Below are 22,666 nucleotides of genomic sequence, written 5' to 3'. Positions count from 1 at the left end.
TTATACAACTTTTATTACAGAATTTATACTCCTGTAATTTCTACTCAAATTAAATATGAAATCCAGTTTTTATATGATGATGCATCATATGTATTTTATTTTTTGGTCAAAATAATTCAATAATGATGTAGGGAAATTATTCACTCTTGTTTTTTTTTTTTTACTTGAAGGCTATTTACTCTACGAAGATATGATCTTAAAAATAGAGGGGAACGAATAAAACAAAGAATAAAAGGATAAAGAACTGCTGAGGAAAGGTGAACAGAAGCATCCTAGATTTTTTTTTAAAAGAAAATATATATGAATAGTTTGATGGTATAGATGCAATGTGGTAAATGATAGTAAAGTAGTAGCCATATATGGTTGTCATCTCAATTTGAAAAACACATCAACAGAGAATGCAAATGCACTCCTTATCACTCCTTATCACTCCTCACTTGGCATCCTGGAGCTAATCATCAGCTCCTGTTACAGATAACAATCTACTGTTTGTTTAGCAAAATAAATCACAGAAGCACCACGTCGACAATGCAACGTGAAGATTATAATAAAAAATTAAAAAAATTAAAAAACTCGACCATGCAGACTTTAAGCATTTATCTGCTTACCGTATCTGTCTGACAACCCCGTGCGAAACACGATAGTGAGGAGCAGCACAGCTCGCCATGCCCTCGGATGCTGCATGGTGCGTTCAAATGTCACGGCAGAACAACAAGAAGAAATCTTTGCAGTTTTTCCTCCTTTAAATCCCCATTGTGTACAAAAAACGGCTGCAGAGCCAGTGTGGATGGCTCACATTTAGAGCTCAATCCCCCTTGTGGCCAACAAAAAGAAACCTTTATCAGGCTAGAAATGTCTATATATTTTTTTTTAAATTTCTATATACGACTGGTGGCTAAAGGCAGACTGAGCGACTGGCTGGATGCAAAAAAAAAGTAAATTTTTCTCCCGTTGAGGAGGCGGAAAGTGATGATGCTGAGGAGAGGAGGGGCGGGCCAGCAGCATCATTGCGGAAACAACGTAAAACCAAATGAAGGAAGCTGTAGGTGCGTCATCTCAGGCTGAAATAGCAAGGGGAGACATTTACACGTCAACACAGTCTTCTTCTAGTTTTGGTGCATGTGTAATTTTACTCCTTACTTTTTAAAGCAAAAAAGCCTACTTGCATATTGTACTCCTTATTTTGTCAAAATATACTTCCCCCCCCCCCCCCCCCCCAAGAATGTTAAGAAATAATTAGAGAGAGGTAAAGGTTCTATCTGCTGTTAAATTTTAGAATAAAATACATATGGACATGTCTGTCAGGTAAGAATAGGAGACTACAATTACTCCAGGCTCATAAAACTTGCACAAAAAACAGCAATATTTGCTACAATTTTAGATTGTAGGGTCAAACGGGCAGCATCCATTCTGATTTTTTTTTTTTTAATATTCAGTTGCTTTATTTAGAGGTGCTGACATCCCTTAATGGCCACAGTGCATAATATCCTGAGAGCTGCAGGGTGGCATTGCAAATTTTAAATGTCCCTCAGATTTTATGCCCCAAATCACCTTTGGGGTTACAACCCAGCTAGTTTTTGCAGCTCAGTTCTTCTCTTACCCTCTTCTACCCTCTAGTGGTGAAGTTGGTTCTACAATAGTGTTTTAACTATAGCTTCTTAAATATGAGGCCAAAAGTGCACTTTAAAATTTGACATAATGTTAATTATCCCTTAAAACACATTATGTACAACTTATTAGGGTGATAGAAGGTTTCTGGATGGCAGGGATTGACGATGTGGTTGTCAGGCAGGGCACACAATAAAACAACAATAACTTGTGCACTCCACACAAATCTTGCTTCTTATATTAGAGTGATTACAACCTGAAAACCCATCATTACATTTTATTTTTAGAACCCTATAGAAGCAACAAAAGCCTTCCATTTGAAATGCCAGATTCCTGGCTTTGAGCTTGCTATTCACACATTTGTCCTATTCTAGGGTTGCCGGAGGCGGTGTGCAACAAATGTCCCATATTACCATATGGCTTGATGGAATTGTATGCATGCAAGAGGAATTTGGTTTCCAAATTAAAGAAGTATGTTATATATGTGAAAGTGGGTGTGTTAAGCTGTGCACATGCTTTTTTTAATATATTACATACTGACTATTGCCCTATCAGTTTTACATTGAGATGTTGCAATGAGACTGCAATCTATCAGGATGTGCTCTTTTAAGCTGGTGTGACTCATGAATTACCGGGTTTGTTTTAAAGTCCACCGCTGGCTTTTTTTGTCACACTGAGTTGCCAACGGCCCCCGTGATAGACTGAAATAAATTTGGAAACGCTTTGGATGTTACACGTTTGTATGCAATCACCAACACACACACGCAGGAATACCGTCATGCCTTTGAATTCATTCTGTCGTCTTCGTCGCTCTTGTTTGGCAGCTCACCATGTTGGCATGTGTGTATATGTGTTTGTTTGGTTGCTAGGTAACAGGTATCCCACATTTATAACTGGTTACACCAGCTGAGCGCCATCATCCATCTGCGCTATCGGAGTCCCTTTTAAACATGTGATTTTTACCATCAGACTCTCCAGCTCAGTAGCAGAATGTCTAGACATGACACATTGTTTAATTGCTGAAAGATAATGAGATGGTGAGATTTTTTTTTCCAGCGTTTTCAAACGTGCGGCCTGGGGGCAATTTACAGCTCCCATAGTGATATCTTGTGGTCCGCTACTTGACACTAATGTTGAATGTTCGTGTGGCCCTGCATCTTTTTTTGCCATTTCGATACCCTGGGCATTTTGTGTGTTCCTTTTTTTTTCTTTTTACATCATGTTAATTTCGATTAAAAAGATATGTTCATTTTATAATTGACGAGGGGTTTGGCTCCCGTGTACTGTTATAATTCTCAGACTTGTTTGGGACATGTTTAGCCGTGATGAGATCCGAGAGCTAATTTAAGTTTGTTTTCTGGCTGCCAGTCCCAATGCTTCATCTCTGTATCTGATCTCGTTAGTCAGCTCAGAGGTTATTCATTTTGTGTTCCGCGCTGGTGATTCAACTGTAATTTTGTGTCTGAGAAAATTGATGCGAGATGGCTCCCGCTATCATGTCATCAGACAGTGCAGTCAATTCTCTTTATTTCCTATTGGATCATTTCCCTTTTTTAGCAATGTAATGAGGACACCATGCATCACCCCTGGAATATGAACACAGTGAGGGAGTAATTACCATTCAACTTTTTTTTTGTATTAGCACTGCCATGAAGCCCAATTAAAGCACAGAATATTTGATGATTACAATGTGGATCAATACATTTGCTGTAGTAGATATCAAATTGTGACGATCGGACACTTTTATTGACATTTAATTGTTGGCAACTTTTGAAATCAGTTGTAAGGGTATATCACAAAATATAATAATCATTTTCCTCATTTGTGTCAAGCGTTTTGGTACCTGTCATTTCAAATGATCCTTTGGACGTGTGGGCTGGACGGACAGGAATGCTAAAAATAGTGTGACACCACCGGCAGCTGACACATGTGCCTCGTGAAAGACGACTACTGGCAAGGCCACACGCAAGGGCCCTTTGAACCATTGGATCCCACCACCCCTACATGCACATGTAATAGTCGTGCTTGGATGCTTGCACGGACTCTATAGGTGCATAATCAGTGCTTGCGTCACTTGTGATTGATTCCCCCCAAGTGTTCATTCCCTCTTTGTGTTTAAGGTATTGACTCAGGAGAAAACCAGAGAGAGGTTTGCTTTTGTGTTTAAGATTGATCACGTTGCCTGTTTCCAGCAATGTCTATCGACCTACTGTACATTATCACAATCATTTTCTTTTCCTGAGGTAGCCGACCCGGTTCTATATAGTGAAACTCTCCCTGGTGCTTTCACCTCTAGTGGTTAAAACATCGTGGAAAGGTCAGCGCTTTGTATAATTACAGGCAAGTTAAAGTAACAAGACCTTGTTTTATGAAAAAAAAATCTAGTAATCATAATAATATTGTGTTTATTTTAAAAATCATCAATTAGTTTCTTCCCGGGAGGTCAATGCTTACTAATACTAGTTTGTACTTGAATTTACTTTTAGAAATTCTTTTAGGATAAAGTGACACACAAATAGCATCGTACTTCTGTTGTGTGACAGAGTGGAGATCCCCTATGGCAAAATTATGTGACCTTCTTGGCAGTAACTCATACTACTCCTTATATAACTGAGGGAAGGCAATGCATGACCCAGCTATAAGTATAGCTACTGACTGGGTGGCAACTCACACTCTGTTTATAAAATTTTGATATCATAAAAAAACAAACAAATTAGTAGTAATCTTTAGGAGTTGGCTTTTAGATTGTCACAACTCATTCTTACGTGCTAATGTAAATAAAAAAAAAACATTTTTTATGTTTGACTTTTGACATCTTTACTTACTCTATTCAGTGTTTAAGAACTTTCCCAACTCACCATTCTGGGTTGTTGAAATGACCGCCTGAAAATGAAACACTCAATTATATTCAGGATCCATCTGTCATGCACGCACACACGCACGCACACGCACAAGCAGTTGAAACCAGACTCGCTGGACAGCTGAATAGGGGTCTGGCAATAGGAGGCTAATGGGGGTCTGGACGGAAGGAAAGCACTGCAACAGCTGAGTGGCTACAGAGGGGCGAGGAAATGTCCAGCATAGGACTTTGGAGTATGTATGTAAGCAGTCGGAAGTTTCTAAAAATCCTCCAAAACTTATTTAGCGACATGATATGGGCGAATACAGTGCAGGTATGCCTAATGTAATGACTAGTGAGTGTAAGTACTGTCAAAGTTATTATGATAAAAGTTATGCAAAAGTGATTTAAAAAAAATGAAGACAAGGTGGAGTCAGGTGGTAGAAAGACAAAAGAGGTAATGGGCGGACATTGAGGCGGTGTCGTGGTGACGGTGGGTGTGGCAAAGCTACAAATAGCCACGCTCATTGCAGGGGGGTTCTTCACTTGGTTCCTGTCCCATTCACCCAGCGGCTCAGTTGGGTCTTGGCTTCTCGAGCAACTCCACCAACATCAAATACGTCAAACCAGCAGCCATGAGCAAGTCCTACTCCTCTTCCGCCCAGTCGGCGTCTTCGTACCGTCGCACCTTTGGTACAGGTGTCGGTTCATCTCCGATGTCTTCCCTCTTCTCCACTCATGGAGGAGGAGGTCGCAGCTCCTCGAGCCATTCTACTCGAGTGTATGAGGTCAAAAGTGGTGGACCGTCATATTCCAGCTTCAGGGCATCCTCCGGGGGCGCCGGCCTCGGCCTGGGCTCCTCCACAGCCATGCGCACCTACGGCGAGAAACTTGACTTCAACCTGGCCGATGCCATGAATCAAGACTTCCTCAACACAAGGACCAACGAGAAGGCCGAGCTTCAGCATCTCAACGACCGCTTCGCCAGCTACATTGAGAAGGTTCGTTTCCTGGAGCAGCAGAACGCTGCTCTGACGGTAGAGATCGAGAAGCTCAAGGGCCGCGAGGGACCTGGGCATGTGGCTGAGATGTACGAAGATGAAATGAGGGAGCTGAGGAGGCAAATCGAAGCTTTGTCCAACCAGCGTGCCCGTGTGGAGGTGGAAAGAGATAACCTGGCTGATGACCTTCAAAAACTGAAACTCAGGTAGGTGAGCGGATGGTTGAGGGCAGTGATGGAAAGCTGAGACTTCAAATTTGTTTCATGAACCAGTTGTAATATTTTTTTACTCTTCTAGATGACACGGTTGGTTTAAGAAATGGCAAGTCAGTGTGAACAATAAGTGCCATCTCGAGAAAATAATACAACTGGTTCATGAAGCAAATTTGAAGCTTCATTTTCTCATCACTAAAAAGGCCTTGATTTAGTATGTTCTGTAATTTTTCCTCAACCCGGTGTCCCTTGAGACAGTTATGTGATAAACTTGGAGTCAAAATGCAGTTTTCTTTTTAAATACAAGTCTCATTATTTCCTTTCTTCATTGCAGACTACAGGAGGAGGTTCACCAAAAGGAAGAAGCCGAGAATAATCTGTCTGCCTTTAGAGCTGTACGTCAACCCCCACCCCCAGTTCATTAATGCTCCTGAAATGTCCCCACTAACTCAATTTAATCTTCCTATAGACAGACTATATATCTGCTCTTCCTTTTTTTTTTTCTAGGATGTGGACAGTGCCACTCTGGCCCGGTTGGACCTGGAGAGGCGTATTGAGAGTCTGCAAGAAGAGATTGCCTTCCTCAAGAAGATCCACGAAGAGGTTTGTTGAGCAGTCAGTTAAATATATCTTTTGTAGCTGTTGACCAATGTCCAAAATACTGTAAATAGACTAAATCGGATGTTGGCACATTGTGAAGTTCAGGGGCTGGAAAATGTACACACAGGATATTTATGACACAATTCACTGAATTCCATGATTATGATCTGTTTGAAGAAGCATATGGTGAAGTGCAGTTTTTTTACACCTCAACTTTAACCTTTGGGAAATTCTCAACTGTGGCCTGCTTGAAGAGAGCTTGTCAGCTGTTGTCTATATCAAGAACAAAAAGAAGAGTATGCATGTGAACAGATGCAAAGCTATTTATACCATTTTGGTTGGTCCACAGGGCAGCTGAAAGCAACCAAGCCTTATTAGTTCAAATGTAACAGTTGTGCCTAATTCAATGAGCCTAATATAGTTGTCTGTTCTCTGCTAATATTGGACGTGCCATAAATAATACAATCAACTTTTTACTTAACATCTACGATTGCCATGTGTGTTGAAAATAAAATTTGCCTCCAGGAAATCCGTGAGCTGCAGAGCCATATTCAGGACACTCAGGTGCAGATCCAGATGGACATGTCCAAACCTGACCTGACCGCCGCTTTGAGGGACATCCGCATGCAGTACGAGGGGATCGCTGCCAAGAACATCTCAGAGGCCGAAGACTGGTACAAGTCTAAGGTAGGACGCGACATTCACAAACCAAATCTTATGTGGATAAACATTTGTCTGATATTCTATCGCTCAAATATCAACCTTCTTTCCTAAGGTCACAGATCTGAACCAGGCTGTGAGTAAGAACAATGATGCCCTGCGCTCTGCCAAACAAGAGAGCATGGAGTTCCGACACCAGATCCAGTCCTATACTTGTGAGATTGACTCACTCAAGGGCACCGTGAGTATCAAACCCATATGAAGCATTTTTTATTTTTTGCTCCACTTCTCCACTTCCTCACATTCTCTGTTATCCCATAGAATGAGTCTCTGCTGCGTCAGATGAGAGAGATTGAAGACCGCATGGGTCGCGAGGCTTCCGGTTACCAGGACACGATCGCACGTCTGGAGGAGGACATTGCCAAAATGAAGGTCAATATTTTATATTCCATCTGCAGCTTAAATAGAACAGCATCCATCTGATGCATAAATGGGAAATCGAGCGCACTTAAACCTTGTCACAGATGCGTTTATTTGCAATCGTCGCAGTGCTTGAATGTTTGGAGAAGGGTGTTTATTTGACGACAGCATTTGCTTTCCAGGATGATATGGCCCGTCACCTGAGGGAATACCAGGACCTGCTGAATGTCAAAATGGCTCTGGATATTGAGATTGCCACCTACCGCAAGCTGCTAGAGGGAGAAGAGACCAGGTGCGCTATTCTGATATAAACTTCTATATAACCTCCCACGAGACATATATGTTGCCCATCTATCGATGATGTCATTGATCAGAGCCACAAAATAAGGACAACTTTTAATTATTTAATTTCTTATTTATTTTTTTATTCCCCCCCTCCCCAATGCATTTCAATGGGCATCAATAAAACAAAAACTTTCGCTATTTGAGGATCTGCTTGCAAACAGCAAAATTCACTTTACAGTAAAGAAACAAGTTGTTTAAATATTGTATATCTTTGTCTTTTCTTATTTTCCAGGATCACCACCACAATGCCTCTCCAAACTGCCTATTCCGCCATTGGATTTAGAGGTCGGTGAAACTGTGCGGTCTTTACACAAACCATTAGATAAGCATTCTAAATTGCGGAGGAAGGGTCAAAAGACTAAGTATAACCCTTTACTAAATATGGGGGTTGCTATTTTCAGCATATTACATAACTCCAGTGACCCATACTCACCACTGTGTGGAGATATATGACATGTAACCAACCCTTGAGGCTCGAGCGTTGGTTCAACCAACTGCTGTGTGGGCTGAGCCGAGAGTCATAAGTGTCATTAGAATTAAAATGAGGCTATGTTTGTGTATGTCTCATTCCAGAGACCAGTCCCGAGTCCCAGTCGCAGCGTTCCTCCGAGATGCACTCAAAGAAGACAGTTCTCATCAAGACCATCGAGACCCGTGATGGAGAGGTTGGCGCAAGCACACACACACATTAGAAGTCACGTAAATAAACCAGTGACATCTTTTTTTTCGTATCCAGATGTAATGAAAATATTTTTAATTAATTGGGGGTGCTAAGTTGATCGTGTACCATTTTCTAGCTAGTTCTCACAAGAGAAGTCTGCATGTAAGAGAAAAAAAAAGAAAGATTATATTAATAAACGTGCAGTCATGCCAGACGTTTTGTCACGTTTCCACCTGACTGACACAAGACACTTAACTGTGGATGGAAAATATTCTCCAGCATCATCTGCAACATACTTTGATCCTTAATGATGCACAATAAATAGATTCTTAACCAATAGTCAAACTATTTTTTGATATCTCTCTCAGGTTGTCAGCGAGTCCACACAGCACCAGCAGGACATCATGTGAACGGGAGGTGATGACATCAAAATCTATTACAATAAGCTGCAAAAAAAAAAAAAAGAATTAAAATCTAAATATAGGCATCTTCCCACTATTGCATATTGGTTTATGCCAAACCTTGCAAGCCACAAGGCATCAAAGCGGGTCAGAGCGAATTGTGACGGCACATTTTCCACGTTTTGTCTGTGTTGATATGCATTTGTGCGACTGGATCGAGAATGGCTTGTGTTAGTGTTAGCGGCTGGAGCAAAAAAATGGGAAGATGATGGTTAAAAAATGTCAAGAAGCATCTCTTGAAAAAAGGAACTAAGTCACGTGTGACATTATGATCTTGGCCTTGTGCCGAGAGCGTGTGATTGTGTGTGCATGGGCAACCATGTCAAGCTGCTTCACTCTGACTCAAATAGCACAATAAAAGACATTTGTTACTTGTTCAAAGTTTTTTGTTTTTTTTTTCAACTTTGAAATTCTTGTTGCCTGTGTGCACTCAATTTATAATCTGGAACAATTGCTTTGACACCAAGCCTACCGTTTTGCTGTGCACATTCAATTGATTCTGAGAAAACAAGATGATCAGACCCAAAACAATAGGTCGTTAATGAGCTGGGCTCAGCTTGAGCCAGATCCACAGTGCAGCATGTGTCTGGAGTCATTGGATTGAAAATGTTAGTGGAGATAAGAAGTGGTGGGGGGGATAGAAAAATCTAGAATGCAGCAAGATGGCAAAGCTGAGAGCAACACAGGCAGCCAGCAAGGCCAAGAGAGTTGGTAAGTAATATGGCATCTCTATTTTAATTTTATTTCGACCATGAGTCACGTACCCCGCTTTTAACAAAACACACAACAGTAATTGTAGAATTACACGTATGTCGTTTAATCATATCATAGGTCCATTTAAAGACATGCTTAATAATAACAATAATCATAATAATATTAGAAATGATGGCAATAAGGTGAATCAGTATCTCTTCACTGGCTCATGTCTGTCGCTCAAATAAAATAAAAAAAATCACTTGAGCATTCAAGAACACAATTAAAAATATCTACTGCACCAGAAAAAATAATTGCAGGAAAGAAAATATATATTTACAAGACCATGGCGTAAACGTGACGACAGCAAACGTTCATTACATTTAAAAAGTACTTGCGTTATGATATTTACAATAAGTGACACATTTTTCACTAGAGTAATTCAATATTCAACGTGGAGTAATTCAACTGTTAGCTGTAGAGATGTGACCAGTTAATTTGCCTGCAATTGTAAAAGGAAAAAAATCCTGTCAAATAACAAAACTGGCAAAATTAGACACAAATGCAAATTGATGACAATACATTGCGCATGGTAAGATGAAAATGCCTCATGCTTTTTCGAAGCCCTTTTTTCTGCACGGTTTAAACAAGACACTATAAAAAGAGGAGACTGGAAGAAGAAAATACAGAGGATAAGGACAGACAATGAATCCAACGTCACAAAAGTCGAACGTATCCGTCAATGCATTTAATGCCAATACAATTGGAAAATAATAGTGACCTACTTCTAACTTGACACGAGAACACATGTCACAGACACATTGACACAATGAAAACACAAAAACAGTTCGACAAGGACACACGTGCATGAAAGGGGTATCAGTGCACGTGTACCCCTTAAACAAGTGCAAGGCCTGCCAAATTTAACACAACATATGTTGTGGTACTTCACTATTGAAGTCATCGCAAAACCCTTTATTTTTTCCTATTTAAACATCTACAAGATGTACACAAAAAATAGGTAAAAATTTGCTTTTGGTGCCATTTGAATATATATATTTATATGGAAAGTTAAGCAGTGGCTGCTTTGTTTCATGGCCCAACAATTAAAGTAACAATTATAAAACGAATACAAAGACCGTAAAAATGCTGCTTTCTGTCCAGTCCAGTTGTAAACGGTAGAGGGCGGCCTTGCAAGTTCTTCCATCACAAGCACATAAGGACCCACATTTGAATGTCTTCGCTGCCATCATGATGGGATTCGTGCAATTTATAAAAATTATAGTATTGTGTGTTGTCCTAAAAAACAAACAAAAAAAACAAAAACAAAGACGACGACAAAAACCATCACATGATTACATTTACATACATTGGGAGACAACCACCCTCACTTTTGCCAAAATTTGGTACAATCCATCACTTGCCAAAGGGCTTGTGTGTTTGCACCAAAACTGTAGCACATGATTTCATTACATGTTCACTGTTGTGTGTTGCCTGCCTTGACAACACAACATGATTAGCACAGTCAGTTTCCTTTTGGGGCCAGTTTATACTGTAACAACTGCAGCTAGTAGTGTGCTTTTCTCTGATAACATGAGTTTTTTTCTTGCATTTGTTTGCTATTGAAAACAAACAAGCCGATTTAACATGCCTGTAGTTCTTGTGTTCCTGCGGCTTTAATTTGATGGACACAACCTTTGGTGTGCCAAACCATGCGCAACACCTTTTTGTAATTTTGTAGTTTGGGAAGGATCTGCACATTTTGAGGCATCAGATCCGAACTGGAGCTCCAGAAGGTGCTGTGAGGGGCACTTGAGAGCCACAGTCATAGTCAAGTTCAGCCATCCGGGAGCGGCTCATCATTCGACTGTGGGAATACGCTCGTCTGTCTGTTTGCCTGTCCCTGAAACTGCGGATGTAGCTCTGTGGACAGATACAAATAGTGGAGTGAGGACACAACAGCCACGTAAAGATAAATAAAACGACAGCACTCAGAAAAGCTTTCGACCAAGGCCAAACATCAGCGTATTATTGGCTGCTGTCACCTTTTATACAGACAAATCTGTTTCACCGAAAAAACAAACAAATAAATAAAAATCCCAGAAAATGCAAAAAGATCCCACCATGCAAAGACACTCACTCACATTCATACTCAAATGCATGGCGTGCCATCTGCATTCGTGTTGAAGATGATAGCGTAGCTCCTGAAGCATGTAAATACTAAAAAGTAGGAGACCCAAAATTGACCCTTGGGGCACTCCAAACTTAATTTCATTTGCTCCCAAGGAGCTTTTGAAAAGCAATATGGAAATCCATTCCAGAAGGCATGTTGCTGGGTTTACTTGGGAGAAAAACACGACAGTGTTGACATTATTTTTAGTTTTTGACTTAAAAGTGAAGCCAATGTTTATTTCAGTTTGTTGTTAAAATGAACGATAAATCACAAGGTGTGGGTACGACTGTAAACCTCAATTCAAATTTACCACTTCACAAGTAAGGTAGCATTTCTATGTTGGTTGCCAGGCAACATCACGAGAAAAACAAACAGATTTTTTTTTCTTCCTCAACAGATGAAGTAAATAAAACTCTTACCGGTGAGAGCACATCCCCTTCAAAGCGCTTTTTGGGTTTGGGCTTGCGATGGAAGCCTGGCTCAGTCTGAGGGGGAGGGACTTTGGCAGGCTGCGTGCTTCGGGATGGGTGATGCGGGTGGGATGTCCCCGGGTGGTGGTACTGCTGGTGGTGACTGTTGGTTTTCTGTTTATGGCCGCTCTTCTGGCTCTGTTGTTTTTTCTTCTTCTTGTTCTCATTCTCCTTTTTGAGCCTCTCCTCTCGCTGCCGGATTCGCATGAGCTGCACTCTCCTTTGTTGCCGACTCAAAACCACTAGAGAGGCAAGGCAAGATAATTAGGAACAACCATGTTATTAATTCCCCGAGAATGGGAAAACAATAATAACACACTTTAAAGACATTTCATCTTTAAGATTGTTAACGATCCCATCGGAGAAAGAAAAGCAAATCTGCAAATGGCTACTTCTCCTCATTGCGATTTTACGGTTAATGATTTGCGAATGTGTCTGCATTTGTAACCCTCATTAAAACAAAACAACAAAAAAATGTCTCGAAAGTGACCTTAAAAATTTCCTTTCACTGCTATCATCCTATCTTGCACTTAAATGTTGCTTCACGTTAGGTGGGGATGCGATGCAATGATGATGCAATGATGTCAAAGCAGCCTCACAGCATGAAAATTTATAGCGTGTACGTTCGTCTTGTCCATTGTTTTTCTTTCTTTTGTGTGAGCGCTTGGATAACAAGGCACCATCTGTCAGAGAATTGCTTCATGAAACCCCCATTTTCTTTTCCTCAGCTAACTCTCTCTGGACCCCCTGGCCAAATGCCACTTATTGTGTCTCTGTGTCTTAATAGGAGAATATAATGTCGACGAGGGTGTTCAGAAGCCGAAAGAAACAAAACAAAGTGAAGAGGAAGACGAGCCAATTATGTTCAAACAGATCACTAGTGTGCTGCATGCAATTCAATAACGCCCACGTGACTTTCCTCACTGGCCCACTTGAGTGCCCCGTTTACCCAGTCTGCACCAGTTTAGACCGCTGCAACCCCCCACTCCCCTCCTCACTCGACTCCCCCCCCTCTTTTCCCCTATTATCTACCATTAATTGAGAGCATGAAAGGACTCCAACCAAGCAATACGCTTTTTCAAATCACACAGAACGTTATATAATTGGGATAAACATTAAAAAGGAATACATCACTGTAAATATGGTATTTGTTACTAAATATTTACCAAGATTCCCAAATGTTTTTGTTTGAGTCGTCAGATTCTGGGCTTGGGTGCAACCGACCATAGTTGTCATAGTTACACAAAGTCATACTTTCTTTTGCCTAATCCCTGCACATGAGCAAACAAACACAAAATCTATTTCCCTTAATAACACAAATGGCACACATTACGTTCTCTTTCATTATACTCAAAGCAATTAAACTGTGCAATGAACTTGTGACAAATGTGGAGCTCCAAATAACATTGCAGCAGCTTGAGGTGATCTCGTGTTGATACTTAAGAACGTTTTCTCGAGTAATTCCGTGTACAAAAATTGGTTTGTAACCATGGAACATAAAACTTGGAGGGTAAATCAAGGAGACAAAAAAGATATTCTTTGGCCGCAGAAAACTGTTTTATCCTTAGTATACTAAGATTGCATCTTCATTAGCAAGTGTATTTGGTATGTTATACTGTAAGATGGTCTCCAAAAGTATTGGGACACTGACTTCTTTTATTTTATTTATTAATTTTTGAAATTTCATTTTCAACATAGTGACATTTGCATTTTAATTGAAATAACAGTGATTGTGCCCTCACCCTCTGTGTGAGAAAAACCCTCTGCTGTGACTTTCCACTGAATCAGCACTCCAAGTAGTGCCAGGACAGGCCACACCCCCATGATGATCCACGTGAACCAGCACATTGGCTTCTTGGGTGCCACCTGTATTGTAAACAGAGCTCATGAGTGGTCTGAAAGAACAGTTGAAGAACAGTTGCTGTATTAAGCCTACAAAAGCTTAAATCAAATTTGTTGATTTTTAATTTATTACCAAGATTAAAAGGGAGGGCTAAGAGTTTAGCATTGGCAGGTGTAAATATACCCTGTAGGAAGATTTAGGCTACCTCTCTTGCTCATATGGACAGAGGGCAGGTAGAACGATTTTCTGGACAAAGTGCCGTCTGACGGGCCTGTACGAGACGGAATGATTCATGACGGGAAGCGTGTATGACCCCTTGGCCTTCTGCAAATGTGTCTCACGGCATCGCCAGTAAGAAAAGATGAAATGCTCGGCTGCACATTACCAATGAGTCATCAAAGAGTATGTTGTGCATGCACTGTGCAAGTGCTTGATAAATAGTTATTTTCCACATCGCTCTATCTAGTTTGTGATCTGCTCATTGCTTGACAGATTTGGAAATGGAGTTTGCAGAGCTGCATTGCTTCGACCCCAAATAACAGCGTTATCTTTACTTCGCAGCCAAGCAATTTACTCCCATTCAGGAATGACTAAATCGTATTTCTGTCTGCGTGCGCAATTAAAAGTTCCGCCAGAAGCACAAAGAAAGTAGAAGAAGAACCTTGAGTCTCTCGTAGACGTATTGCACCATCGCAAAAAGCTCTATGAAGTAATCCACGGTGATGGTAATGATGGCAGAACCGAAAGTGGCGGTGGAGAAGGTCACGAAGCAACGCTGCCACTGAAGAGTGAGGACGGCAAACAGGGTCCCGGAACCCAGAAGAATTCCCAGAGGAACCCAAACTGTTTTGGGGTGGTAAAATTCCTCCATGACCTTGAAGAGAATGACGGTAAATTCAGAGATCCTTTGTCAGCTTTATGGCATTTTCAATCATGGGAGGGGCGAGTACCGATACCAGGTATCGGACTGATACATGTTTTTTTTTTTTCTTTGTATCGGTACTCGCTAATACTATTACGGGTAAACCCACTTGTGTCGAGAACTAAAGTTAAACATTATTATTTTAATGTGGTATCAAACATCCCTCTGAAAAAACTTTGGAAATTTGAGCTAGAACGTCAACCAATAGCAAACAATTAGTTTCCTCACCACCAATGAAGCCACTCCAACCAACAGTCCCAAAAGCAGGCCCACCATGAACAGTCCGACACTGCGGACTAACATCGTCACCAGTCCGCACAAAGTCCCGATCCCGAGGCCGATGCCCACCGACGCCTCTATGCTGAGCTGAGTGTCCATAACCCTCTCCTTGTAGCACAGCATGAAGATGACCACAGAGCCAAACATGAGGCCGGTGAGGAACAGAACGGCCTTGAAGCATCTGTAGCCTGTGAGGAGGTAGAAAGCACACTCAGCATGCAAGCAAATTACCGCTCATAAATAATTTTTTTATGGACGATAATATAACCATGCCACAGTGAGCATAGAGCTTTGTCGGATCGGCTCGAGAGGCCTTCACGTTTTGCTCATTAGAATATGGTGGAAAATCTGATAGCATTGTTAGAGATTGGGTGCAAATATTCTAATCTTTATATCATGTCATAATATAAGGGCAAGCACGACCTTCTAATTTCCGTTTCCTTAGTCTCTTTGCACGTCATCTTCAGTATTTCTTGTTTTCTCTACATACGGCATCATTTCAATGTGCTGTATTGTAATGAAAGCTATTCAACTTTGTGTTTGTGCTTATTAAAATGAACTCCACTCGACTCGAGGGGAATCAACATTGTATTTTCTGATATTTGTGTAGCTGGGCATTGCGCAACTCCTTTTCCTGTCCAGACTAAATAACAATCTCTGGTCACCGAAGTGCATTCATTTGATACATAGTCTTTTAGCTTTCCTTATCTCCTGTCAACTTGTTCGAAAAGTGTCAACATTCTGCAGACCTAAATCCAATTTTAAATTTGACGGATTTTTAATCCGTAATTGTTCTTTCATATTGTAACACGTATAAAGCCTGGATTTTCTTGTCTTCTCCCAGACAAATCCTTACATTGTATTTGTCTTGCAGACACTCCCTCTCATTGTTTCCGCACCTTCCCTTAATATCCCTTGAGCAATCGAGGCCTCCATCCCATCTGTTCCTGTCAGCTTCTGCCCTTTTAGTTCTCCTGCTTTTGTGTTGGCCTTTTGTCTCCCTACAACATTCTGCTTTGTTGGGCTGGATTAAAGAAATGTACCAACTGATTCATTTGCATTACCTCTGTGACTGCACAGAACTGTCATGTATTGTAAATATTTAAGCATGGATGGCAGTTTGAAGATAATTGTATAATGAGAAGCACAATATGATCTGGGGGGAAAAAAAAAAGCTTTTGGTTTCACGCAAGCAATACTCTTTCAAAGAGTTGGGAGATGTTTTACGGTACATGCTATCGACCTTTTACCATTTTGCACAGGATTGAGGAATTACAAACTGAAATGACCTTTTTACACACAAATGTGAGTCCCTTCACTGGGATTCTCTGAGAAGCCGGTAATTATTTTGTTGAATATGAGCCGAAACGTGTCGCATCACGTACCAAAGAAGCAGTAGATGATTCCGAAAAGGCAGCTCATAGAGCAGACCACCGACGGCACAATTTCATATCTCCTCTCTATCTCCTGGTCACATTTCAGCCCCAGCTCGGCCAGACCCAGCAGCCGGCCGGTGGAGGCCATGTCGGCAGACGTGAAGGGAGCCAGCGTTGATGGGAGGGGTCTGCGGGTCAGGTATGAAGCGGTTGTTCGGGGCTGTGAGGTGGGGACGGGGGGGGGAGTTCTAGATTAGTGGGCCTCACCCATTGAGATATGGGAAGCTACAAAAAGAGGAAGGGGAGAGAGAGGCAAGAGATTATTGATCACATACTGAAAGTGCTCAGCTGGAGAGCATATGATGCTATCAGCATGCTTTGATTTGAGCAAAAAACATTTTCGCGCTACAATAACATTCCCAGGTGAAATGACTGCAACAAAGTCATCCAGTGAAGCCAGAATAAACATTAGGCTTGACCCAAAGACCTAACTTTTGAAATGTTCTATCAACTTAGGATCAATGTTATTAAAGAATGCTGGAGACAATTTGCAATTGTAGTATTGACACAAAGTCGATGCACAATTTGTCTTTGTGGGCCCAATATAATTACACTGCGGGCCAGATTTGGCCCATGGGCCACAATTTATGGCTTTATGGCTACTCTGCCAATAATGTACTAATGACCAACTTACATTGCTTTTAAAACTCATAATGCAATTGTGCCATCACATAGCATCACTATCGAAATGGAACTAACTACATAAATATAGGTTAAGATGAAGAATATTAATGTAAGGGTGTTATCAGTAGCGTATGTGGGCGGTGCGCATGACTCAGAGTGAAAGCCGATTAGTATTAATACAGAGTTGGCAGAATCTTGGTCAGTGAGGCTGCTCGTTGGTTTGCTTTAAGACCAGATCGTGGATTGGCCAGATCTGAAACAGTAGATGCTGGTTTACTCTTAAAGGTGCCCTTGAGCAAGTAAAAAATGGGTTACTCATTTAAGTGTCTGGTGAGCACACAATATGCATCATGAGTAGTGCTTAGTTTGCAGTCTTGCTTGATTTTGATGTCGCAACAAAGGAGTCTCTTGCGCCGAAGAACAGGAACTGAAACTCATTCAAAGTCACCAAGTCTGTAAAGGTTTTGTACCTCTTTTTTTTTGTTGCACTCCTATGAACAATTCTTGTCAAACAGAGCATGGTCTGGTTAAAAAGAGCTTCACACTACTTAGCTTGACCTTTTCCACACATGCCCAGCGTGACAACAAATGCGGTCGGGTTCTCTTGAGCATTTATCGACGCGACAGCCTGATATATTCACACGCACCGTTCTCATGAAGACGAAGACACAATTAAATGAAAAGACTGCGCTTCAGGCCAGAGCCAGGGACCTGATTAAACAACACTTCATTGGATTATGTCACATCCTCCCTGTTGCCATAACAACCTGCAGCAATATAAGAACACTAATGTAAAAGAGGCAAGTGTTGTTTCTAAGGGAACAAGCTTGTACTAGGTGCGCTTTGAGGCCCCTGGTAGCTGACGACCTCTGACCTCATTTTTGATCATTTACCAATATGTAACAGCATCCATTTCTGCTAGAATCAACCACAGTAAACAAGCTAAAGCATCCACTAAGGTGGAACCAGATTTGCTGTGGGCTCAACTCAGTATTCCTTCAGCCTCCTCATTCCTTTGGAGAGCTGCCAAAGTTATCATGGGATGTGCTTAGCCTAAAGACATGTGGGCGGAGACATCACACCATCCAGCAGGAGCAGGGAGCTTCATCAAGCCTTAACATTTGTTCCCCATAAGTTAACACATCTTTGTTAAATAAAAAAATAAATAACATGAGATATTGGATATAAAATTCCCTCTTGAAAAAAATCTCCCAAAATACTGTTGCCATAAGCAAAACAAAGCTAAATCGACCTCGTTTGAAAAACATCTAAACAATCATTCACCGAGGCTACTCCAGAAAAATAAATGGAAATGTTCTCTTTATGGCTAAACGGGTTTCCTGCTGCTTTCCTGGCCGTCCTACTTAAGAGCTCTTGTACAGAGAAACTGCGGCGAAACCAGCTTTTCAAAGGCTTTTTTTTTTTTTTTTTTTTAAACCTTGCTTTTCTTCCCAGCTGGAAGAAAGGCAAAATTGCAGTGCAGTCTGTTGGATACAAATCAGAGCTGTTTCAATGCTTGCATGCCTCAGTCAGGCCAATAATGTAATCGCTGTTGTTTTGTTAACCTTTTAACACTCCCGTCTCTGTTTTCTTTTCCATTTATATTTCTTCTCCTATCCACAACAGAAGAAATTGATATGTAAATAGTGTCTGAGTTATTTTTATCTAATACGTGATAAATATATGACAGTACTTTTTTCATTTTTGCTTATTTACTGCTAGTGGCTAATTTGCATCATAATATAAATGTCTACTGTTCGTCTCACATCGAGCTCTGAATGCATACTGATTGCTGTAGGAAACAAAAATCCTGGGTTGGTCAAATATTTTAAAATTTGAAACCAGGTAAAAAATATTTAGAATAAATGAAAGCTAACAGCTAACCACTGTTTGTATTAAATTTGATCGTAACCCAGAAGTCCTCGGTACATTTTCAATTTATTGCTCTTTATTTAAGTATCTTAACAAGAACACCTTTGCTTATTTCCAGCTTTGTGTTTATTAGCATCACTATTTGGACTTCCTTGTTTACACTTAGTCCAAATTACAGGAAAGGACATCTTTAGAGGCTATAACATTGTTATACGTCCTGTAGGTTGTCAGAAATACGTGCGTTGACTGCATACAGGCACACAAAGCTAATCCTCTGAGCACTCGCATTGGAACGTCCTCAACTTTAGTCATGTGTCTGTTGAGGTCATTAAGTTGAAACGCAGCAGAGTGATTTGTATGGACGTGACAACAACCATTAACTTTCTACTCACACTCTCTCTCTGTTCTTCCTTTTTTTGTGTGACAAATTTATTGAGATTGCTAGTGACCTATGGCATCATTCAGCCAACTCAAAGCACACAAACCCAAAACACAGTACAGGCAGTTTGTTGTGTAGTGTTGGTGGTCTCAACGGTGATCCCTCCATAAGCCCTGGTCATTGCTCGAAGGATGAAGGTGAGCTAGCAGGGGGCTAAATAGGCTTTTATCAGCTTACAGTTCATTCTCTATCTTTCAACGTCATCTCTTGACGGCTGCTTTCAAGCGCTTTGCTCCTTCACACACAACACTGGGACCAGATTGTGTAATTTGTCTCTGGTTCAAAGCAGATCGATATTGCTGTCCTAATGTTGCTAATGCACTGATTTTGCACAATTAAATTGCATGGAATCTACAACTTGCACTAGCAGATATTTGCTTCTGTCAGATTCTAATATGAAGACGGGCCTTGTATCAAAGCATCTAGATGGCAAACAAATGTCCACACGGGCCGCAGCGCCTGAGGCTACATGCACGCTGTGAGTCACATCTGATGCTGTCCTCATTACACTAACTGTGGCTACGTCGCAGTCGATTCCATCTGGTGGGACAGACTGTGACGTTTGTGTGGGTGACTTGCGTGCGGCTGTATGCCAAAGACGTCTCAGGTGTCTATTAATGGGATTAGGATTGACTTTCTCTGCCACGGTTATCCTTTGTGTTCCTCGTCTAGTTTGGTTAATTCCCAGTGTAGCTCTTGCTTTGTCTTGCTTTCCTTTGAACTGTGCGCTACATGAAACTACTGTTGTTGTTTTTTTCGGTTTCATCACTCAACTATCTTTCATTGCAATTTGGAATTCAACGAGCCAACCATTTTGAGTTTTCCTTTGGACGTCTGAGTCATATTTTCTCGCGTCAGTACAATTTCTGAAAACGGCTGAATCCTCAAGATGGCTAACACATTTTTCTAGCCGTTGAAATGAAAAATGTCTGGTAGAGATAGAATAGTTGACTTGTGGCCAAACTGTTCATCAACTCGGAGCTTGGCGCTTAGGCGAAGGTTTGAGGAAGACTGATTGGATGTTGATTACAGTTATATAAGAGCACTGCACCATATGTGGCATCACTCAAAAGGCTTTTAAAAATAATGGATCTTTGAATACAATGTAATGCGCACTATGGCTTCCAATATCTCCCGTGATCTCATTTGAACAGCCAATTTTTTGCATACCTGCTATTCACAACCCTTTTTATTACATCTCTTGAATATAAAACCTCATTCAGACACTCGCATCTATTTAAACACTAAGAATCAATCTTACTATTTTACTCTTTGTGTACTCTACTGAGGAAACGTATCTTGTGTTCCATCTACATATTGTATTCCCGTCGGGCTTTTTTTCAGTGTGCTTTATGCAAAAAAATGTACCACCCATTGTTAGGTTTAACATCTTTTCTTCTTGATGTAACAATTCAGAAGCAGTTAGAAATATGTGGTAAGAGTTTGTTTTTCCACAGCATTAAGTGTAAAAAAAACATGCACAAACACTCACAGAACACACTTCACTACCTTCAACAAGTGTCTGACAAAGTATTTCAATTTTGCCTCACTGGCAATAACAAATCAACATTAGCTTTCAAATTACACCTCGGGCTGGTCACCAACCAATCGTAAAGCACAGACTGTACGGACAATCTGGGGTCTTCATGAAGCATGTTTTGGATTGTGGCAGGAAACAGAAGGGCCGGAAGACCCTGAGCCTGGATTTGAACCCCCAACATCAGAAATGTAAGGTGGTAACCACTCATCCATCGTGCTGTTCCCCACCTAATATGACATCGATGCATTTAAAAAATATATATATTTCTCGTATGATGCATACAAAATACAGTATATTCTTGGTCTTGTCATTATTAGACAGTCATTTGCTTCAACCTTAACAAAAGAAAAGAAAACAGATCGATGTTTTATGATCAAATCCTGAGTTTAGCGATTTTAATTTAATTTTTAGATAGCATCAGGAATCTTATAGATGCCAGACGGTTGGCAAGAGTGGAGGTTAATATGTTTGACAAACAACCAAATATTCCCTAATGAAAACAATAGGAGACAAACAATAGCATATATATCATCAGTGTGTTTGGTATCATTTTTAAACGCATGTTAAAAACATTTAAATAAAGAAGGATGCTAATCAGCATGTTAATCTTTTTTTTTTAATAATTAGAAACGTAGCCTTAATAGGAATCTCTGTGTTGCGTGCGCCATGCTGCAGGTCAGAACAAAGAAAACTCACCTAATAAAAAACATAGTCGACTGTTTCCATGCAAAGACAACCACAAGGATCTCTTCTCCTCTTGGTCTGCTTAAAAAAAGACCACATTTCAATTTCATTGCATAGTGCCAACCTGGATAAGAACTCCAGCAAGACGCCACACGGCTCTCAACTCCTTGCTCTCATCCACGCGTGTAATAATTGAGTCTGTCCACAAAAAAACGCTGTGTCCGCCTCATGCAATATTGAGAGCCCATGATAGTCCAGGAAATGAAATAAAAAACCGCAAGTGAGACGTTTTTCTGTGTTTACATCACACTCCCTCCCCTTAGAGCACGCTCTATGTGCTTCCTTTGTTGTCAGCTTCTCATCGTGCAGGTCGGCCCAAACCATTCCACGGCATTAGAGGGGGGAGAGATCCATTTCATGACGGCAGCAATGAATAGGCTTGGTGACTCGTGGCCAAATGTTGTTATTGTTCAGAATAAAAGGCTGGGGGAGGGTTAGGGGTGAGGGGCACAAGTGAATGAATAGGGGGAGGAGGCAGAAAAAAAAAGCAGTGGGCTCACGCGCGGATATGTGATGATAAAAAGAGCAAGTGTTCAATTTCAGCACCACGGAGAGTTCCAAACAACGCGGAGAAAAGCTAATATTTTCCTTCAATTCGATCAATGGCAATCAATCCAATTATAGGATATTGTTTGAAAACCAGACTGATATATACGTGGCCAATGCACAGTATCTTGTATGTAATATGATGTTTGTCACTATTTTCGTCTGTAAATTGGCAAGATGATTGATGCACTCTTACAGCCAAACGTAAATAAACAACACACAATATTGAATCCCCTTATACAGCGTTGTCTGATGGCTGAGGATGCGTTAAGGATGAT

The 22,666-nt window shown here is 40.8% G+C and overlaps 2 protein-coding genes across 2 annotated transcripts; one reads left to right on the top strand and one right to left on the bottom strand.

Annotated features, from left to right (window-relative positions):
* Window positions 1–4,987: 4,987 nt before the first annotated feature.
* Window positions 4,988–9,188, top strand: desma (desmin a). Its single transcript, XM_085921120.1, has 10 exons — window positions 4,988–5,654; window positions 5,995–6,055; window positions 6,168–6,263; window positions 6,786–6,947; window positions 7,036–7,161; window positions 7,242–7,352; window positions 7,523–7,632; window positions 7,918–7,970; window positions 8,259–8,350; window positions 8,715–9,188. Exons 1-10 carry the CDS (start codon window positions 5,083–5,085, stop codon window positions 8,754–8,756), a joined length of 1,425 nt encoding a protein of 474 aa, XP_085777246.1. The 5' UTR covers window positions 4,988–5,082; the 3' UTR covers window positions 8,757–9,188.
* Window positions 9,189–9,608: 420 nt separating this feature from the next.
* tmem198aa (transmembrane protein 198aa) lies at window positions 9,609–21,808 on the bottom strand. The gene is made up of 7 exons (XM_085920097.1): window positions 21,795–21,808; window positions 16,573–16,751; window positions 15,137–15,375; window positions 14,648–14,860; window positions 13,886–14,009; window positions 12,093–12,385; window positions 9,609–11,423 (listed from the first exon to the last, which is right to left on the bottom strand). Exons 1-7 carry the CDS (start codon window positions 21,806–21,808, stop codon window positions 11,271–11,273), a joined length of 1,215 nt encoding a protein of 404 aa, XP_085776223.1. The 3' UTR covers window positions 9,609–11,270.
* Between the last annotated feature and the right edge of the window lie 858 nt (window positions 21,809–22,666).

Source organism: Syngnathus leptorhynchus, chromosome 9, assembly GCF_054491065.1.
Source record: "Syngnathus leptorhynchus isolate UIUO chromosome 9, UIUO_Slep, whole genome shotgun sequence".
Classification (NCBI taxonomy): domain Eukaryota; kingdom Metazoa; phylum Chordata; class Actinopteri; order Syngnathiformes; family Syngnathidae; genus Syngnathus; species Syngnathus leptorhynchus.
The sequence above is the reverse complement of the archived record's forward strand: the minus strand, read 5'-3'. Positions and strand labels throughout refer to the sequence as shown.